We start from the raw sequence: 20,345 nt of genomic DNA, 5'->3' as shown, positions 1-20,345 counted from the left end.
AGAGTTCTTTTTACACTTGGATAACAGTTCTGTCCATCTCGTAAGTTTTTTGCAGTTACAATACATACATTTAATGAGTTTGGATATATAATGGCATACGGTAAGTTTTTAGTCCTAGTCAACGGTTTCTTTTATGTGTAGTTGTCTGAATGTTTTGATCCAGGGGAGGCAATTTTGGTTGTATTTTTTTGTAGTTATTTTCCCTTAGGGCAAAGCTGTGTTCAAATGCATAGTGTAAGGAAAGCCTAACTATTAGGTCTTCTATCTTGTGTGGAGCTTCTTGTTTCCACCTTGACGCGATTAGTTTCTTTGTAGATAACCCTAGAATGCGCAACCAGAGAAATCAACCATAGAAAACAAGTAACCTAGCAGGCCTGTGAGGCCCCAGGTATGTGTTCTAGGGTTAACAGATTATGACTTATGATGGGTTTAACACTAGTAGTCCCAGAAATTTTGAGCTCCACCCCTGAAGTCCCGAAAGAGGGTCAAATGACCCTTAGTCCAAACTGAATAGAACTAACTAGAAACTAAATGACTAAACTCAATGGAAAACAACAACCTCCTGTGGTGCGACAGTAATGGCCTTAATTACAGAACAAAAGACGGTGATTATAGGATGTTAGCTAAAATCCTTCAGGTCATTCGACACGTCTCTGGGTTCCAAAGGTAGAAATGTTAAATGACCCCTCTCTGGGACTTCTAGTGTTAAATTCATTTGGCATGTTTTCCAGACCAATGGACAGTAGTATTAGCTAGGGGGGTTAGAGGGATGTTTAGATTAGTGATTTTTTAGATGAAGTCTTGTGTGTCTGCCCAGAGGCTGTCAAGGGATGGACAACTCTAAAATATGTGAGGCAAGTTGCCAGTTTTCCTGCAATTTCTCCAGCATAGAGATGATTTTTCTGGGTACATCATATTTAATTTTTGTGGTATGTAATACCACCAGGAGAATACTTTATAGTATGTTTCCTGCAAGGTTACGCATGGAGAGTTTGTGTAAATAATGTCCAGGGTTTTTAGGAATTGCATCTCTTCTATTTTTATTCCTAATTCTTTCTCCTATGCTGCTACATTTGTAAAATAAAACACCATCAGAATAAATCATAACATTTTCTGAAGTAAGAAAATAAAAATCAATCCTTATTAAACTTCCTAAATTCAGGCATTTGACTTTACCGAAATGGAGAACACATTTTTTAGATCAACATCATACGTTCTACATATATTAAAATCTACAGAAAACAGCCACAGTTGGTTACAAGAGTCTTTATTTTGCAAACTATACATAAACTGTATAAAAGAAAATGTATTTTCTCAATTATACATAAGATAAACATTAAATTTAGTCAAGAATACTTTTCAATTCAAACTAACTCTTTTTGTTGCAATAATGCAAAAATTAAGATAAACATTTCCAGGGTATTGACTTGGAAAGTAACAGCCCAACTGCGCTGAAATACTGTGTTGCTCCCATGTTATTTTGGATATATTACTGTATACAAGAAGGTAGTGGAGTTTTATTAAAGTTCTTCACAATGAAACAACATGCCAACATAAATATAATGATTAAAGAAAGCTTTATATTCTTAAGGATTAAATTCAAACATACAGTAATCATAAGCATTATCCATTTCACATGGAGGCTACAGAACAATAAAAAGGGCACATGTCTGCTTCTCAGCAGCTCTATGGTAATAGGTAAAGTGTTTGTTTCGCTCATGCCTAATATCATTCTCATTATATTCATTGTGCAAGGCACCCCACAGAATGCTTTTATCCATAAATGAAAAAAGAAATGAAAATCGTAAATACATCAAGTACAGTTTCACTATTCATCTAATTGCCTTTTTGACCAGATTTGACCAACAAATTTGGTAAGTTTTACACCTCATGGATAAAATCAATAAAGGATTGTACAAAAAGTTAATACTTTGAACTACTTTAGATACATTAGAGAGATGAAATTTTGGGGATATATATTCAATAAAATAGTGTGCCTAATTTCAGGTAACTTTATAGTTTTTGTAGTTAAAGTTTGCAGAAATTATGTAAATTTACAAAAATGCAAAAAAAGTTAAATTATGTGCAATGGTAAACTACATCTGTGTTAAAGGGATTTCACTAGTGATGAGCGAGTATAATTGTTACTATTCGCTACTTGCATGGATAGTACGGTATTCGGGTTACTAGTTACATTGCGAGTTTTTGTGTACTCGCCTCGCGATATTGGTATGTTCTATCCAGCAGGTTTGGCGCTTGATTTGCAGCCACTAAACATGCTGCACTTCTTAACCAATCATAGTAATGCTGCAGCCATCTTGGTTGTGGCGTTACTGTGATTTTCTGGCCGTGCTTCATACTTACCGATCACCGGAGCGAGAGACACATATGTGAGTCAGAAATGCATGCAGGCATATTCTCCAGGCTCTCCCCATTATGTTTCATCACTTACCCATCTCCCAGAATTCTTTCTTGGGTCCAGTAGAAAATTACTCACATTTCTTATTGTTTTGCATTGTATTCGCTATTCAGAACGAATTACAAAGTACTCGCGATTACGCATATTTTGGTAGTCACTCATCTCTAGATTTCACCGCAAGAGATTCATGGCGATATGCAGCATACACTGGGTGATTGTGCCCTTCGAAATAAATGTAGTTAATTGTATTTCAGTTTAAAAAGTGACATTAACCTATAAAATGTAAGGAAATTTATGTATTTGCCGGAAATTTGGCATACTAGTTTATGAAGATATACAATATATTTTGCAGAGGTAGTTCATAATATGAACTTTATGTAAGACTCTTGTATAGTTCCAACTTTATACAGAATCATATATAGTTTTTGTCTATAGGCCGCTTTACACGCAACAACATGGCTAACGAGATATCGCTGGAGTCACAGAATTTGTGACGCACATCCGGCCTCGATAGCAATGTCGTTGCATGTGACACGTACGAGGGACTGCTAATGAACTCACTTACTCAAATATCGTTCATCGTTGACATGTCGTTCATTTTCCAAATGTCGTTGAACTTCTGGGACGCAGGTTGTTCATTGTTCTTGAGGCAGCACACATCGCTACGTGTGACACCCTGGGAACGACGAATAACAGCGTTCTTGTGTCCTCCGGCAATGAGGTGGGGTGTCGATAATGCGACTGCTCTCCACCCCTCTGCTTCTATTGGAGGACTGCTGTGTGACGTCACTGTGACGCCGCATAAGCCTCCCCCTTAGAAAAGAGATTGTTCGTCGGCCACAGCGACGTAAGTAAGGTATGTGCGTGTGACACGCAGTACCAATATTGTATGTCACGGGCAGCGATTTGCCCGTGACGCACAAACGACAGCGGCGGGTGCGATCGCTGCGTGTACAGCGGCCTTTAGACTTGTAATAAAACTTAAAAAAATTCGGTCATGTTCCGTTTGATACCATATTCTGGAGATACTCACTTTTGGAAGAGCTAAAAATAATATTCAAAGTATGAACTGTAAAATCATGTCGACCCACACAGACTCATTATGGACAGTCTAAAGGTCACTTTATACAGATTGACTTAGCGGCACGATACGACCAACAATCATCAAATTTTACTATTCGGCTGTAATTTAAATGCCTATTTACACAAATTGACCAGAGCAAATGATACCCACTGAGTGATCTATAGTAGTAGTGGTATTAATCTTGCCAATGACTTTTTGTTCTGCACTAAAGATCATTTCACCAGAAAATCAAGCATTTTGCAAGTTCATCAAGTGATCAGTCTGTAAATATGAATCAACCATTTTTATATATTGTGGTGTAAATGCCTCTTTACTGTGTGCATGAGGCTAAATAGTCATTCATAGTTGCTTAAGAAAACAGCTATAAAGAATATAATTTGTGGGAGTAGCTTTTTTTTCAATCCAAACCAAATCACAAATACATTTATATGTTTAAGTTTAAATAACAGCAGTATAAAGAACGAAAATTTGCCATCTTAAATTTTGTGGAATATACAGAAAATTAAGTAATACATTTGGAAGGAATATTGAAGGTACTGTAGATAGTTACTTAATATTTATTACAGTATAAAGGAACCTAATTTCCCAATGAAAAAATTTTGAATGTGAATGTGCTTCCTAAAAAATATATATATCTTTTTATATTTTTGAAATGAGTTGCAAGGCACACTGTTCCTGAGCATTGTACACATACCATCTCCACTGCCTTTAGCAACTGTTTCAGCATATGTATATATATATATATATATATATATACATATACTCACTACTCACAAAAACTTAGGGGTATTTGGCTTTCCAGTGAAATTTATGCAAAACGTAAAACATTCACACTACAGTGATATTTTATCATGAAGGTAAAAACATGCAATGGTGATTCCATTATCTTAAACTATTCATTGAAATTAAAGACAGCAACAGTGGTGGGTATATGGCCTTGAGCATCAATTACAGCTTGACAACGATGTCTTTTGCTGTTCAGAAGTCCAGTTACTGTCTATTGAGTCATGGGCTGGCATTAAACTTTTCTTGAAGGACGGCCTTGGGTCATTGAGGTTCTGGGGTACAAAGTTACAAGCCACTATATGGTGACTCATCTAATCCCATAGGTTTTCAATGGTATTGAGGTCTGGAGAAACTGCAGGCCACTCCATTTAAGGTGTATCAATCTCTCACACATGTTCCCTAATGATGTGACCTTAATGAGCTGGAGTATTGTTGTCCATGAAGATGAAATTAGGTCTGTGATGCTCATGCAGTGGCAGAATAACTGAACCATGTAATTCAAGTAGTAGGGGCTTATCACTGTACCATTCACAAAGTGTAGGGCAATCGTGTAATGACTAGACACACCACCACCACCAAAGGCTTGTCTGGTGACAACAGTGTCTGATGCATAGAGCTCTCCTTGACATCTCCAATATTGTTGGTGGCCATCATTTCTGCTCAGCGTGAATCAACTTTCATCAGTGAACAGCACTGAGGCCCACTGGTCCATCGTTCAGTAAGGCTATGACGCCTGTGCCTGGTGGTGTGGTCACGTACTCTTGCAGATCATCTAGCACACAGGCCTTGCTGATATAAATGATTTTGAATGGTCTGATATGAAACTTTGGTGCCTCTTACCTCCCTTATATATATGCCTGTAGTTTTGTGGCCTTCATTATCCTGTTCTGAAGGGCATTGTTCACAATAAAGCGGTCATCTTTGTAGAATTTGGCCAAAGATCATCCACTTTTTTGCCTTTCTCTTCCAGTCTCTCTGTATCTGTGCTGCAACCTGCAATTGACACTCTGTGACGCTCTAAGCTCAGTGATAACTTCCATCTGAGAATATCTTGGTTAAAGCCTCGCAATTACTGCTGATCAATTGTTAGATGTTGTCTTGGTGTCATGAGGTCAAAATGTAAGCAGTAAGATTAAGAGGACTGGTTTAATAAAAATTCTAATTTAAGCCCAAAATGTTTTGGGCGATTCATGGATCAAAGACCTATTGTGAATTTTGCCATTAAGCTCCTTATTAAAGAACAGCAGGTTGTGTAAAAAGTACTGAAATATTGAACAGTTGGACACTTGCATTCAAAAACTTTAGAGAATATCACATTTAGTCACCTGAAAAGGTTAGAGTGCATTTTAGCATTATCCTGAAATTTCACCTGTAAGGCAAATATCCCTAACGTTTTGTGAGTAGTATGTGCTCGTATTTGCATCCAATGATTGTATAAAAAATACAGTATATTGGTGTTTAATACACTATTGAGTACATACTGAAGCTGGCTGCTTTAATAAAGTCAGTTGTGGGTTTGCCAATGGGCATTAGACTAGAGGGTTTACAAGAATTTAAATAGTATGAAGAAAACCAAAGCCACAGGATGTTGTATCCTGATGTAACTCCAAGAACAAATTGGGCTTAATACCTTTTGTGTAATCTTCAAAGTTGAAAGAGAGCGTACTGTACTTCAAGAATATATGTAATAGGTTAACTCATGCTTCTAACCTTTCGTTTGTACAAAAAGGGTTGTTACCAATTCATATATGTATTTCTTAACCACATTAGAAAAATACATATAGTAATTATTATGGCAGAAGACTGGATGAATATATTTTATTATATACATTTGAATAATAAACCTTTCTGTTCTATTCCCAACCATCACGAATCGTAGTCCGTCATATGTTGCATTCAGGCAGAGCAATACTGATTATGTGGTTTGGTTAACACTCTTAGATTACGCGTTACCTACAGTATAGCATATGTATTATCATGCTGATCAACTAACAAAATTCATATTATGATTCTAACATAAAAGAAGAAAAGTAAAATAATAACTCTAAAAGCTGAATAAACAAACACATTTTCTGGCTTTCTGCATGATCTGAGGAAAGCTGTAAACAAATATGTCGACATTTTTGATTGACAAATTACTCCTACGCCGTTCTTTCTTTTAGCTGGTGTATCTTAATTTCCAAATAGAAGACCCACTATAAGTTCAAGTCATAATCGATGCCCTTCACCCTTAAACTATGTTTTCCTAAATTGGTATATAGGAATTAGTTTCCTATCTTCAGGTTATACCTCCAATGTGTTGTCTTCTTGTTAAATGCATACAAAAGCTCAAACGCACATAAATGAAACAAATGTCTATGACTCCAGTCTTACTTGGTATGATCATACAAAATATACATGTTTTCTGCTGTTTATTTCTGTTTTTAATTTTCAAATCCTTTTATCTTGGCGGTGGCATGAGCAAAAGGTTTTTCCTAACTGATGTCTTTTCTGGTAGACATGAAAAATATAATGAATTTTGTTTTATGTGGTGTCAAATATATCCATCCTCATCTTCTTCTTCATCCTCATCATCTCCCCCTTCATCCTCATCATCGTCCTCAATTTCGTCTTCATCATTCATCATTTCTTCATCATCCTCATCATCTGACCAATCATGAAAGTCCCCACTTCCAAAATCGCCTGATGTTTCTGAATCCGCACCTGTCATAGAATACATTTTTAAATCAATCTTTTATATTGTGCATCATTAATAAAAAATATGTTTTACATATTTAAGCTATAATATCTAGAATACATTCCTGTAGATGGAAAAAAAAATCTGACCTTCTGACACTAGATAAGTAGATAACCAACTTTTATGATGATTATTATTATTATAGCGCCATTTATTCCATGGCGCTTTACATGTGAAAGAGGTATACATAATAGGGACAAGTACAATAATCATAAACATTACAAGGCACAGACTGGTACAGGAGGACAGAGGTCCCTGCCCGCGAGGGCTCACAGTCTACAAGGGATAGGTGAGGATACAGTAGGTTAGGGTCTCAAAAGAATATTGCACACAAGAGTGTTCTGTGTAAAAAGTATGGTGGGGTGGTACACACTGCCCTTATGGTTCTATTTGTTGCTTTATGATACTGTATTATCTCTAGTATTATATGGTATTCAATAACGTAGTCTTCTATTTTTCATATGAACCATACATTCATGTATACAGCAAATGGAACAAAGCATGGCCCAAGGCAATTGGATGAGCAGAGAATTACATTTACATGTAAGTCAAAGTTTGCACAATATCATTATAAATATTGTTGTATATATAGGGCCAAGGATTGGCACCATATAGCAATGAGGTCCATAGTTAAATGGGTTTTCCCATGAATAAAGTTACTTTTAAAATTCATTTTAATCAACAGATCTTAGCAAATAATAATACGATTGGATGTGTTAAAAAAAAAGTTCCTGTGCTGAGATAATCCTATACATGTGCCCCAGATATATACTGTGTAATGGCCATGTCTGACTTTACAGGGACATGGTCAAAACATACTACATCTTCTGGCCTGGGGAAGATGCAAAAAAAGTATATAGATATTACAGCAGGGGATCATACTGTAGATTATTCTTTTTGTGAGGTAAAATATATCACTGCTTGTTTTATCAATGTTTTACATCAAAGAAAGAATTTTTGTGATTCTATGCTGTAATATTTGTACACTTTTTTACTTCCTTTCCAGCCCAGGAGATGTGATATGATCAGACCATTTCCCCATAATGTTAGACACAGACATTACACAGCACATAGCAGGGACACATATATAAGATTATCTCAGCACAAGAACATCTTTTTTAAACACATCCAATTTTGGAAATTATTATTATTCCAAGATCTATGGATTAAAATGATTTTTGTTTATGGGAAAACCCCTTGACTTTCAGAAAATCCTCAGATCAGTTGAGTTAATTTAATTTCAGAAGCACGTGATCTTTAAAGAAAACCTTGTTTGGAATAAAGATATTAAAAGTAAATACCACACTCTGCAGATCCCGTTTTTCGAGATCCTGTGACTTCATTTCCATATCTATCAACACACCAACACTGACCAACACTTCCATGACATTGAGCTGATTTGTAGTAGCCATCCTCATCACAGGCTGGGATATAGTAACCTTTAAAAATAAAATAGCAGAATTGTATAAATCACCACTGAATCAAACTAAGCAGAAAACTAGACATTATAGTAAGATAAAACTGTGAAATCGTTAAAGTGGTTGGTCACGTTCTCTTTTTAGTGCATCTTTCCCTATAAACCAACAAGCCTTTCTGTCTATAAAATTGCCGCTGGTGGAGGAGCATGTGACCAGACCAGTCTATCAATCTCTTCCAATAGAAAATAAGCTTTCCAATAAGGCTAACTAAATAAGGGTTACTGAGCTTGTGAGGTTGCAGTGAAGTCCGAGGGGGCAGGTAAGTCCATAGTTTAAGCACAATATCATAGTTGAGATAACTGTGTAATAGTTTAATTTCCTTAGGATATTGTGTGTCTGTTTGTCTGTGATACTGTGAAAGAGAAAAAAAAGTTTGTCTTGTGATTTAATTGTTAGTAGTAGCCACATCTGTTTCTAGATTGTTCCACAACTACATATCCCAGGCAGCAATCGAGGGCTTGAGAGTTTGACACAAAAGCATAGTTTGGAGTTATCCTGACAAGTTTTTCATTGTTTTTTTTCTACTTTTATCTGTACTGTTTAACCCCATTTAAGAGGTGCTCCATGGACAATGCTACCAGGTGTGTATCTTGTCAGATGTATGCATGCCTTCAACGGCCGTTCGAGGGTGAATATGTCTGCACTCGATGCAAGCATGATACATATTTGGAAGCTCAGGTAACTGATCTAAAGTATGCAGCTTACAACACTCAGGAGCATTGCAAACCTGGAGAAGAGTTTAGAGATCACTGAGCATGCTCTGGCTGGGGCCAGTGATATGGAGGAGGGTGGAGGTGGGGAAGTCAGGACCCAGCGATAGATAGCTGGGTAACCGTTAGAAGAAGAGGTAGAGGGAAAAGTGTCAGGGAGCCTAGTCCTGATTTGGCACAACCTAGCAAATATGCCTGTTTGGCTGATAGTATGAATGCAGGCCTAGGACTAGGATCACTACAGCAGGACATGGCTTCTAGCAACCAGAAAAACGATTGCTGTAGGAAGGAGGGAAATAGAAGTGCTGCAAAGGCCAGACATGTTGGTTGTAGGGGACTCTATAATTAGGCAGACAGACAGGGTCATCTGTCGCCGAGACCATGAATGCCGAATAGTGTGTTGTCTGCCGGGTGCTTGGATTCGACATATTGTGGATTGGATAGACAGATTGCTAGGTTGGGGTTGAGGAAAACCCAGCGGTCGTGGTGGACATCAGTACTAATGACAAAGTTAGAGGCAGGTGGAAGGTCCTTAAAATTGGTTACAGGGAACTAGGAGAGAAGCTGAAGTCCAGGACCTCCAAGGAGATGTTTTCAGAAATTAAATCCATAGAACAAAGGAAGACGGGCAGCACTCTCCGGTATTCTGGGACTATTTTATTTTTCAATGCTGACAGGTGATACAAACATGAGGGAATGGAGGGAGGGGAGCACTCCCCTTTATTGAAAAATAAAATAGTCCCAGAATACCGGAGAGTGCTGCCCGTCTTCCTTTGTTCTATGGATTTACTTGCTTAAACTGGGCAATAGCACCTCGGTAGGAGACCTGTGGACCCATCAGGATCAGAATAAAGGTTTTTGTGATACCCAGTAAGCCAAGGATATGACCAAGGAAAAATCACACTGAATAGTGTCTGGTACGGGAATACTACACTACCTCCAATATAGGTAAGCAGTGCGGTGCACATTCTTCTTTTTTATTTCGATGTTTTCAGAAATACTACTGGTGCCATGAGCGTCACTAGAAAGGCTGCTGGAGCTTAGGGAGAGACATACGTGCCTTAGAAATTGGTGCAGGAAGGAAGGGTTTGGGTTCATGGAGAACTGGGGCGACTTCTCATTCGGCTACAGGCTCTACGGTAGGGACAGGCTGCACATCAAGGGGAAGGGTGCAGCTGTGCTGTGGAAGAAAATGGTCAGATGGATGGAGGAGTTTTTAAACTAGGACCTGGGGGAAGAGAGGGTAGTGGAGCAAATAAGCGGATAGATAAAGCAGATAGAGACAGTGACACAGTAGTGGTAAATGAAGGTTTAAGGGGGCTGTGACATGCAAGGAAAGTAGGGAGGCTAGGAGTAAGGAATGCATTAATAGTATTAAATGTCTACTGGCAAATGCAAGAAGTCTTGCAAACAAAATGAAGGAATGGAGAGTCTTATGTCAACCATGGATTATGATGTGGTGGGCATTATGGAAAATTGGCTGGATGAGAGCCATGACTTGGTGAGAAATGTAGAGGGTTATACTACATTCAGGAAGAACAGGAAAGGCAAAAAAGGTGGAGGGGTTCATTGATGACACTGGGGGGAGCTGCAACGATGTAGAGTCAGTATGGGTAAATGCACATGGGGAGAAGAAAAATGGAAAGCTGCTAATTGGAGTTTGCTATAAGCTTTCTAATATACCTGAACAGATAGAGTGTGAAATGCAGCAACAAATTGAAGGGGCAGCTAATAATAATCGGGTCCATATTGTGGGGATTTCAATTATCCAGACATTAAGTGGGACATGGAATCTTCTGGTTGTGCTAAAAGCTGTAAGCTCTTATCTACTATTCAAAACAATTACTTCTCTCAGATGGTAGATGAACCAACAAGGGGAGATAATTTGCTAGATCTGGTCCTGTCAAATAGACAGGATACAATTTCAGATCTACAGGTCCTGGATTACTTGGGCAATAGCGATCATAATACGGTACGCTTCAAAGTAATATTCAATAGAACATTTGAAAGGGGAAATGCTAAAACCTGGAATTTTAGGAAAGCTGATTTCAACAAATTAACGGAAAAGCTTATTTGTGTAGATTGGGACAATGTCATGGTAACTGGGGATACTGAAGATAAATGGGTTAATTTTAAGGATATACTCCTAGAGTCCTGTAAAAAACTTATACCCTCTGATAATAAAATGTCCAGGAATAAAAAGAAACCACTAGGGATAAATAAGACTGTTCAAAGTATAATAAAACAAAAACAAAGGGCATTTAAAATCTTGACGGCTGGGAATACAGAAATAGCATTTCAGGAGTATAAAGATATCAAAAGGAAACATAAAAAAGAAATCAAGCAAGCAAAATTAGCTACTGAAACAAAAATCGCCAAGGACATTAAAATAAATGAAAAAAATCTTTTGTAAATACATGAATGCCAAAAGGAAAACAAAGGATATCGGCCCCTTAAAATATAATAACAAGTTAGTTATAGAGGACAAAGAAAAGATTGAGATATTAAACAGGAACTTCTCATCAGTGTTCACCAAGGAACTGACTGTTCCAGGGATCATTCAACAAGTCAAAAATCAAAGTTCACCACCTGATATAATTAATTTAATACAAGAAGAAGTATGTCTGCGTCTGAGTAAATTAAACATTGACAAATCCCCCGGGCCAGATGGCATTCATCCACGAATATTGAGAGAATTGAGCCCAGTAATTGACAGACCACTGTATCTCATCTTCTTACACTCACTTGTAATAGGGTTGGTGCCTCAGGGTTGGAGGACTGCTGATGTGGTTGGATCCAGGCAACTACTATCCAGTAAGCCTGACATCAGTAGTATACAAAGTTTTTAAGGGCAATATAAGGGGTGACATTCAAAAATATATTGCAGAATATAATATAACAGACAGCATGGAATCATGAAAGATAAGTCGTGTCTAACCAACATGTTGGGGTTCTAAAGGCCGCATGCAACGACATCGCTAACGAGATGTCGTGGTCACAGAATTCGTGACGCACATCCGACCTCGTTAGCGACGTCGTTGCATATGACAGATACGAGTGACCACTAACGATGCAAAATACTCACCAAATCGTTGATTGTTGACACGTCGTCCATTTCCCAAATATAGTTGCTGATTTTGGACGCAGGTTGTTCGTTGTTCCTGAAGCAGCACACATCGCTAAGTGTGACACCCCAGGAATGACGAACAACAACGTACCTGCGTCCTCAGGCAATGAGGTGGGCATAACGTTCATGCGGATGCTCTCCGCCACTCCGCTTCTATTGGACGCCTGCCGTGTGACGTCGCTGTGACGCCGCATGAACCGCCCCTTTAGAAAAGAGGCTGTTCGTCGGCTACAGTGACATCATTAGGAAGGTAAGTATGTGTGACGGGTACTAGCGATTTTGTCCGCCATGGGCAGATATTTGCCTGTGACGCACAAAGGACGAGGGCGGGTGCGAATGCTCGTGACATCGCTAGCGATGTCGCAGCGTGTAAAGCCCCCTTTAAAGGAGGTAAGTGCAAATCTGGATATTGTTAATGCAGCTGATGTGATTTATTTGAACTTTGCAAAGGCATTTGATACTGTACCACATAATAGCCTTGTACTAAAGCTCCAGACGCAGGGACTATGGAAAATATATGCAATTGGGTAAAGTATTGGCTAAAAGATAGAAAACTAAAGGGGGCTTTACATGCAACGACATCTCTAACGAGATGTTGTTGGGGTCACGGAATTCGTGATGCACATCTGACCTCGTTAGCGACGTCGTTGCGTGTGACATGTATGAGCGACCGCTAATGATCAAAAATACTCACCTAATTGTTGATCGTTGACGCGTCGTTCAAATCCCAAATATCGTTGATGGTGCAGGACGCAGGTTGTTCGTCATTACTGAGGCATCACACATTGCTACGCGTCCTCCGGCAACGAGGTGGGCGTGACATTCATTCGGCTGCTCTTCCCCCCTCCGCTTCTATTGGAGGCCTGCTGTGTGACATCGCTGTGATGCCGGACGAACTGCCCCCTTAAAAAAAAGATTGTTCGCCGGCCACAGCGACGTCGTTAGGAAGGTAAGTTTGTGTGACGCGTACCTGCGATATTGTTTGCCACGGGCAGCGATTTGCCCGTGACGCACGAACGACGGGGGTGGGTGCTATCGCTAGCGATGTCGCTGCGTGTAAAGCAGCCTTAAGAGTAGTCATAAATGATATGTTCTCTAAATGGGCTATAGTCAGCAGTGGGGTACCACTGGGATCTGTGCTAGGACCGATTATTTTTACTCTCTTTATTAATGACCTTATGGATGGGATTGATAGCAAAGTGTCAGCCTTTGCTGATGACACCAAACTATGTAGGATATTAAAAACTGACCTTGATAGTACAATATTACGAAAAGATCTGAATAAGATGTCAGAATGAGCAGATATTTGGCAAATTAGATTTAATCTTGATAAATGTAAAGTAATGCACCTAGGACAGAGTAATCCTATAGCTGTGTATACATTAAATTGAAGTAAACTCGGGACTACAGAACAGGAGAAGGACTTGGGTATTCTGATTACAAATAAGCTGAACAGCAGCACTCAATGTCAGGCAAGAGCTGCAAAAGCAAACAAGATTTTAGGGAGTATAAAAAGAGAGATTAGATCCCGTGATCCCAATGTATTGTTACCCCCCTATAAAGCACTTGTAAGGCCACATCTGGAATATGGGATCCAGTTTTGGGCTCCACATTTTAAAAAGGACATTCAGAAGTTAGATCCAGTTCAAAATCAGGTAACTAGACTACTATAAGGAATCGAAGGCCTCCCATATGATGACAGGTTGAAAAAGTTAGATTTGTTTAGCTTAGAAAAAAGACATGCCAGAGGAGATCTCATTTATATGTATATTTATTTATATTTATAAATACATATGTGGTCAATATAAAGGACTGGCACATGACTTATTCCTTCCAAAGACAATACTAAGGACAAGAGTTAATTTACTGTGAGTAAAAAAAAATACGATTCCCGCAGCTAAATAGGAAGGGTTATTTACAGTTAGAGCAGTTAGATTGTGTATGCCCTACAGCATGAGGTAGTAATGGCTTACACTATAAAAGGGCTGGATGATCTCCTCAGTACACACAACATTGTTGGTTATAAATGATTTAATGACAAAATGTAGAATTGGTGGAGGAAGGCTGAACTAGATGTACCTAGGTCTTTTTTCAACCTATGTAACTATGTAACAATGTGAAGTATACAATTGTATGAGGCTGATGGACTGGACTGTAAATCCTTTAACCCCTTCACGACCGCGGGCAGTAAAATTACGTCCTATTTTAACGTGACTTAACGACCAGGGACGTAATTTTACTGCCTAAACTTCATTTGATTGCCGTGGCCATAGCAACGGCTTTCAAGTGATGTCCCCTGCTGTTTCTTACAGCAGGGGACCTTTGCTTGACCCCAGGGGGGGCGGCATCGCCACCCCCTATCGACGATCGATGTGATTGGCTGTTCAAATCTGAACCGCCAACCACATCGATCGCACTAATTTCGGCAAAAATAATGCCCGAATTAGTGCGATCCTGTGAGATCCAGCTATGAGATGCCGCAGCTGCTGCAGCATATCATAGGTGGACCTCAAACATGTCTCCCCCAGCCCCTGCAGCACTGATTGGAGCGATCGTGCTATGACGCGCAATCGCTCCAATCAGTGTGCAGTGGGGCGGTGTGATTTGCCGGTGGCCGCCCTCCCCAGGCCTGTGCTGGCCTGCGAGCCCTCCCCCAACATGTCTGCAGCGTGCAGTGGCTGGTACTTGTGGTACCACGCCACCGCCGCTGCTGACGCCGCCGCCGCCCTAGCTGTCACCGCTGCTGCACGTGAGTACTGTGCTCACTTTGCAGCCAGCCCGTGCGCGCTCCCGTGGTGCCCCTGCGCGCTCCCGTGGTGCCCCTGCGCGCTGCCATGGTAGCCCCTGCCGTTCCCCCCCCGCGATCTGCTCCCCCCAACCCCCCCCCCCCGACATCCCGATCTGCTCCCCCCGCGATCTGACTGCCTCCCCCATTATCTCTGTTCTGCAGCTCCCTCTCCGGTCTCCCCCTCTGCTCTACCCCCTCCCCCTCTGCTTCCCCCCCCCTCTCTGCTCTCACCCACCCCCCCTCTCCCCCTCTGCTCTCCCCCGACGTCCTCTTACCTGTCTTCATCGGCCTGATCACATCTGCGTCCATCGCTGGGTCCTTCCTGGGCATTCTGCTGATCTGCCTGCTGCTCCTGTAAAGCTGTCCATCTCTCTGCCATCTATTCCTCTGCAGCTCTTCTGGTCAGTGATCCTTCTGCTAGTCCTCTGGGTACTGTGAGTATAACTTTTTTTTTTTTTCCGTATCCCCTGTCCATTTTTACACCTCATCTGTCCGTGCGTCCCGCCAAGCGCTGATCAGGGATGCAGATAACGGATCGGCATCCCTGCTCAATTTTTGGCATGACTTTTTTTTTTCCGTATCCCCGACGCTTTTTGTATCGCATCCGTCCGTGCGTCCCGCCAAGCGCTGATCAGGGGTGCAGATAACGGATCGGCATCCCTGCTCAATTTTTGGCGTGACTTTTTTTTCCGTATCCCCGACGCTTTTTGTATCGCATCCGTCTGTGCGTCCCGCCAAGCGCTGATCAGGGATGCAGATAACGGATCGGCATCCCTGCTCAATTTTTGGCGTGACTTTTTTTTTTCCGTATCCCCGACGCTTTTTGTATCACATCCATCCGTGCGTCCCGCCAAGCGCTGATCAGGGATGCACATAACGGATCGGCATCCATGGTCAATTTTTGGCGTGACTTTTTTCCATATTTGCGACGCTTTTTGTATCGCATCCGTCCGTGCGTCCCACCAAGCGCTGATCAGGGATGCACATAACGTATCTGCATCCATGGTCAATTTTTGGCGTGACTTTTTTTTTACGTATCCCCGACGCTTTTTTTTATCGCATCCGACCGTGCGTCCTGCAGCGGCCGATCAGTGCACTGCGTCTGTGCGTTTGAAAAGTCAAATGGCGCTCCTTCTCTTCTGAGCCCCGCCATGCGCTCAAACAATTTATTTCCACCACATATGAGGTATCTGCGTACTCAGGAGAAAATGCACAATACATTTTATGGTGCATTTTTTCCTGTTACCCTTGTGAAAAAAAAAGCTACCTAGTTGAAGCAACCGTTTTGTGGTAAAAAAAAAAATTTTCTTTTCACGGCTCAACGCTATAAACTTCTGTGAAGCCCCCAGGTGTTCAAAGTGCTCACCAAACATCTAGAAAAATTATTTGAGGGCTCTAGTTTCCAAAATGGTGTCACTTGTGGGGGAGCTCCACTGTTTAGGCACCATAGGGGGTCTCCAAACGTGACATGGCGTCCGCTAATGATTCCAACCAATTTTGCTGTCAAATGGCGCTCCTTCTCTTCTGAGCCCCGCCATGCGCCCAAACAATTACTTTCCACCACATATGAGGTATCTGCGTACTCAGGAGAAATTGCACAATACATTTTATGGTGCATTTTTTCCTGTTACCCTTGTGAAAAAAAAGCTACCTAGTTGAAGCAACTGTTTTGTGGTAAAAAAAAATTTTTTTCTTTTCACGGCTCAACGCTATAAACTTCTGTGAAGCCCCCAGGTGTTCAAAGTGCTCACCAAACATCTAGAAAAATTATTTGAGGGCTCTAGTTTCCAAAATGGGGTGACTTGTGGGGGAGCTCCATTGTTTAGGCACCTCAGGGGGTCTTCATACCCCACATGGCGTCCGCTAATGAGTGCAGCTAATTTTGCATTCAAAAATTCAAATGGCGCTCCTTGCCTTCCGAGCACTGCCGTGTGTCCAAAGATTTGATTTCCACCACATATGAGGTATCTGCGTATTCAGGAGAAAATGCACAATACATTTTATGGTGCATTTTTTCCTGTTACCCTTGTGAAAAAAAAAGCTACCTAGTTGAAGCAACCGTTTTGTTGTAAAAAAAATTTTTTTTCTTTTCACGGCTCAACGCTATAAACTTCTGTGAAGCCCCCAGGTGTTCAAAGTGCTCACCAAACACCTAGAACAATTATTTGAGGGCTCTAGTTTCCAAAATGGGGTCACTTGTGGGGGAGCTCCATTGTTTAGGCACCTCAGGGGGTCTTCAAACCCGACATGGCGTCCGCTAACAGGTGCAGCTAATTTTGCACTCAAAAATTCAAATGGCGCTCCTTGCCTTCCGAGCACTGCTGTGTGTCCAAACATTTGATTTCCACCACATATGAGGTATCTGCGTACTCAGGAGAACATGCACAATAAATTGTATTGTGTACTTTCTCTTTTCTCCCTTGTAAAAATGAAAATTTTATGGCTAAAGTAACATTTTTGTGTTAAAAAGTAAAATTTTCATTTTTTCCTTCCACATTGCTTTGGTTCCTGTGAAGCAGCTAAAGGGTTAATAAACTTATTGGATGTGGTTTTGAGCAGTGTGAGGGGTGTAGTTTTTAGAATGGGGTCACTTTTGGGTATTTTCTGTCACCTAGGCCTCTCAAAGTCACCTCAAATGTAATGTGGTCCCTAAAAAAAATTATTTTGTAAATTTTGTTGGAAAAATGAGAATTTGCTGATGACCTTTGACCCCTTCTAACTTCCTAACGGAAAAAAAATTTGTTTCGAAAATTGCGCTGATGTAAAGTACACAAGTGGGAAATGTTATTTAGTAACTATTTTGTGTGACATATCTCTCAGATTTATGGGCATAAATTTTCAAAGTTTGAAAATTGCGAAATTTTCAAAATTTTCGCCAAATTTCCTAAATTTTCACAAATAAACGCAAAAAATATCGGCCTAAATTTACCACTGACATGAAGCACAATATGTCACGAAAAAACAATCTCAGAATCGCCAGGATCCGTTGAAGCGTTCCAGAGTTATAACCTGTCAAAGTGACACTGGTCAGAATTGCAAAAAATGGCCCGGTCATTAGGGTGTTTTAGTGGCCGGGGGTGAAGGGGTTAAGTACTGGGCAATTTTTCCTTTTTGCACTTTAGTTGTTTCCACCAGCCACAATTATTTTTTTTTCCATCAACATAGCCATATAAGATCCAGGTCCTTTTATATCACAAAGAGACGTTTTGAGTGACATTATTCTTTTTAAAATATGATGCACTAAAAATTGTCAAAAAAAATTTCAAGTGTTGCAAAATGGTCAAATCAAAAACAATTTTTGTTATCTTTTTTTGGAGTAAAAATGACCAAGCAACATGATTTTTTATGTTAGTACTTCTTTTTTAAAATCAGTTAAAAAAAAAAAGAGAACTTTAATGATAAATAAATAAATTGGGGTACATATAACTTCTTCATTTTTTATAAAAAAAAAAAAAGCAAAGTGCAGGGACATTATTAAAATCTAGCATTTTGATTTTTTTCCATTTTGACATTCAATGTACATGCTGAATATTTTTGTATTTTGTTGGGTTGCGCAACTATGTATGCGCCATTATCAAATATGTTAATTTTTCTTTTTTTGGGGGAGTGATGAATATACTTATATACCCTAAATATACAATAAATGCCAACTCCAAACCAGCAGTATTCATATTTGTTTGCCAAAATTCTCTGCCTAAATAGCCCTGTATAATGTTATTTACTTAACTCAATCTTTAAAAAAAGGATTAAAGGGAACCTGTCAGGTTCAATATACAGCCAGAACCGCGAGCAGTTCTGGGTACATATTGCTAATCCCTGCATCCCGTCCCTGTATACACTGGGTGCAGACTTATTAGGCAAGTTGTATTTTAGCGGATTTTTTTATTATTCATCAACAACTATGTTCTCAATCAACCCAAAAGACTCATAAATATCAAAGCTTAATATTTTTGGAAGTTGGAGTGTTTTTTTTTTTAGCTTTGGCTATCTTAGGAGGGTATCTGTTTGTGCAGGTAACTATTACTGTGCAGACCAATTAGGCAACTTAAAGGTAGGGTGCTGCAGTTTTTTATTTTTGTATTAAAAATAGTGATTATGAAATCAAGTATTCTTAATACAAAATTAAAATCACTGCTTATTTAGTTTTTATTTAATTCTAATTTTACTGAAGGCACTGGGGGCTGCCATCTTGGATTTGCTGTGTGTTACAACAGTTACTCACTCCTTTATGGCAGCTCACTGTGCATAGAGAACAGTGGTCAGGATCCGACCCCATTTAGTAACATTAGAGTAGGCGTCTGCTGTGACCTGGACGCGCCCCCTGGGCTGTCCCGATCACAGCAGAGGGAGGAGATCATTGTGGAGCTCTCAGCGTATGCTGTTTGCTCCACTTTACCACTGTCAACCGCCGGGATGTGTGAGTACAGGGCGCCGGGCTGCCTCCCCTCCCCCCGCCATTACCATCTTCAATGACACTCCCTCCCTCCGCTGTACCCAGCCTCGCTCTCACCCCGCTACTGCTGCCGCTGCCACCCCTCCCCCCGCCATTACGTCTCTGTCTGCAAAGACACCCCCACCACCGTTGCCGCCGCCGCCTCCCCTCCCCCGCCATTACCATCTACAATGACACCCCTTCCCACCCCTTCCCTCCGTGACACATAACACAACCGGATCAAAGAATCGGGACTTCACTGAAGAACTGACGTACATCTGTATCCTAATCTGTCAGATCTGCAAAATGTCTGCACCCAAGAGGAAAGAACCATCAACACCTTCCCATGTGCAACTGGGGTATCTAAGCCCCATGTGTGATACTGTCTTCAAAACTACTGTATCTAATCTCACCATGTTCAATACTGTCTGCAGAGCAGTGTATCTAATCCCGTCCTGTGTGATACTGTCTGCAGAGCTGTGTATCTAATCCTATCCCGTGTGATACTGACTGCTGAGCTGTGTATCTAATCCTATCCTGTGTGATACTGTCTGCAGAGCTGTGTATCTAATCCTGTCCTGTGTGATAGTCTGCTGAGCTGTTTATCTAATCCTGTCCTGTGTGATACTGTCTGCAGAGCTCTGTATCTAATCCTATCCTGTGTGATACTGTTGGAAGAACTGTGTATCTAATCCTGTATTGTGTGATAGTCTGCTGAGTTGTGTATCTAATCCTATCCTGAGTGATACTGTCTGCAGAGCTGTGTGTCTAATCATATCCTGCA

The 20,345-nt window shown here is 40.5% G+C and overlaps 1 protein-coding gene across 2 annotated transcripts in view; it reads right to left on the bottom strand.

The window, feature by feature from the left end:
- Window positions 1-1,251: 1,251 nt before the first annotated feature.
- The window catches only part of SPOCK3 (SPARC (osteonectin), cwcv and kazal like domains proteoglycan 3), a 585,104-nt gene continuing 566,010 nt past the window's right edge, over window positions 1,252-20,345 (bottom strand). For both annotated transcript variants that reach the window (XM_075347291.1, XM_075347286.1), the window contains exons 10-11: window positions 8,328-8,465; window positions 1,252-6,992 (exon numbers count right to left, since the gene is read on the bottom strand). In XM_075347291.1, the coding sequence (XP_075203406.1) occupies window positions 6,823-6,992; window positions 8,328-8,465 (308 nt within the window). In that variant the 3' untranslated portion in view covers window positions 1,252-6,822. The remainder of the gene's footprint in view (window positions 6,993-8,327; window positions 8,466-20,345) is intronic.

The sequence above is a fragment of the Anomaloglossus baeobatrachus genome, chromosome 1 (assembly GCF_048569485.1).
Source record: "Anomaloglossus baeobatrachus isolate aAnoBae1 chromosome 1, aAnoBae1.hap1, whole genome shotgun sequence".
NCBI classification, from domain to species: domain Eukaryota; kingdom Metazoa; phylum Chordata; class Amphibia; order Anura; family Aromobatidae; genus Anomaloglossus; species Anomaloglossus baeobatrachus.
This window is presented reverse-complemented; position numbering and strand designations above follow the sequence as displayed.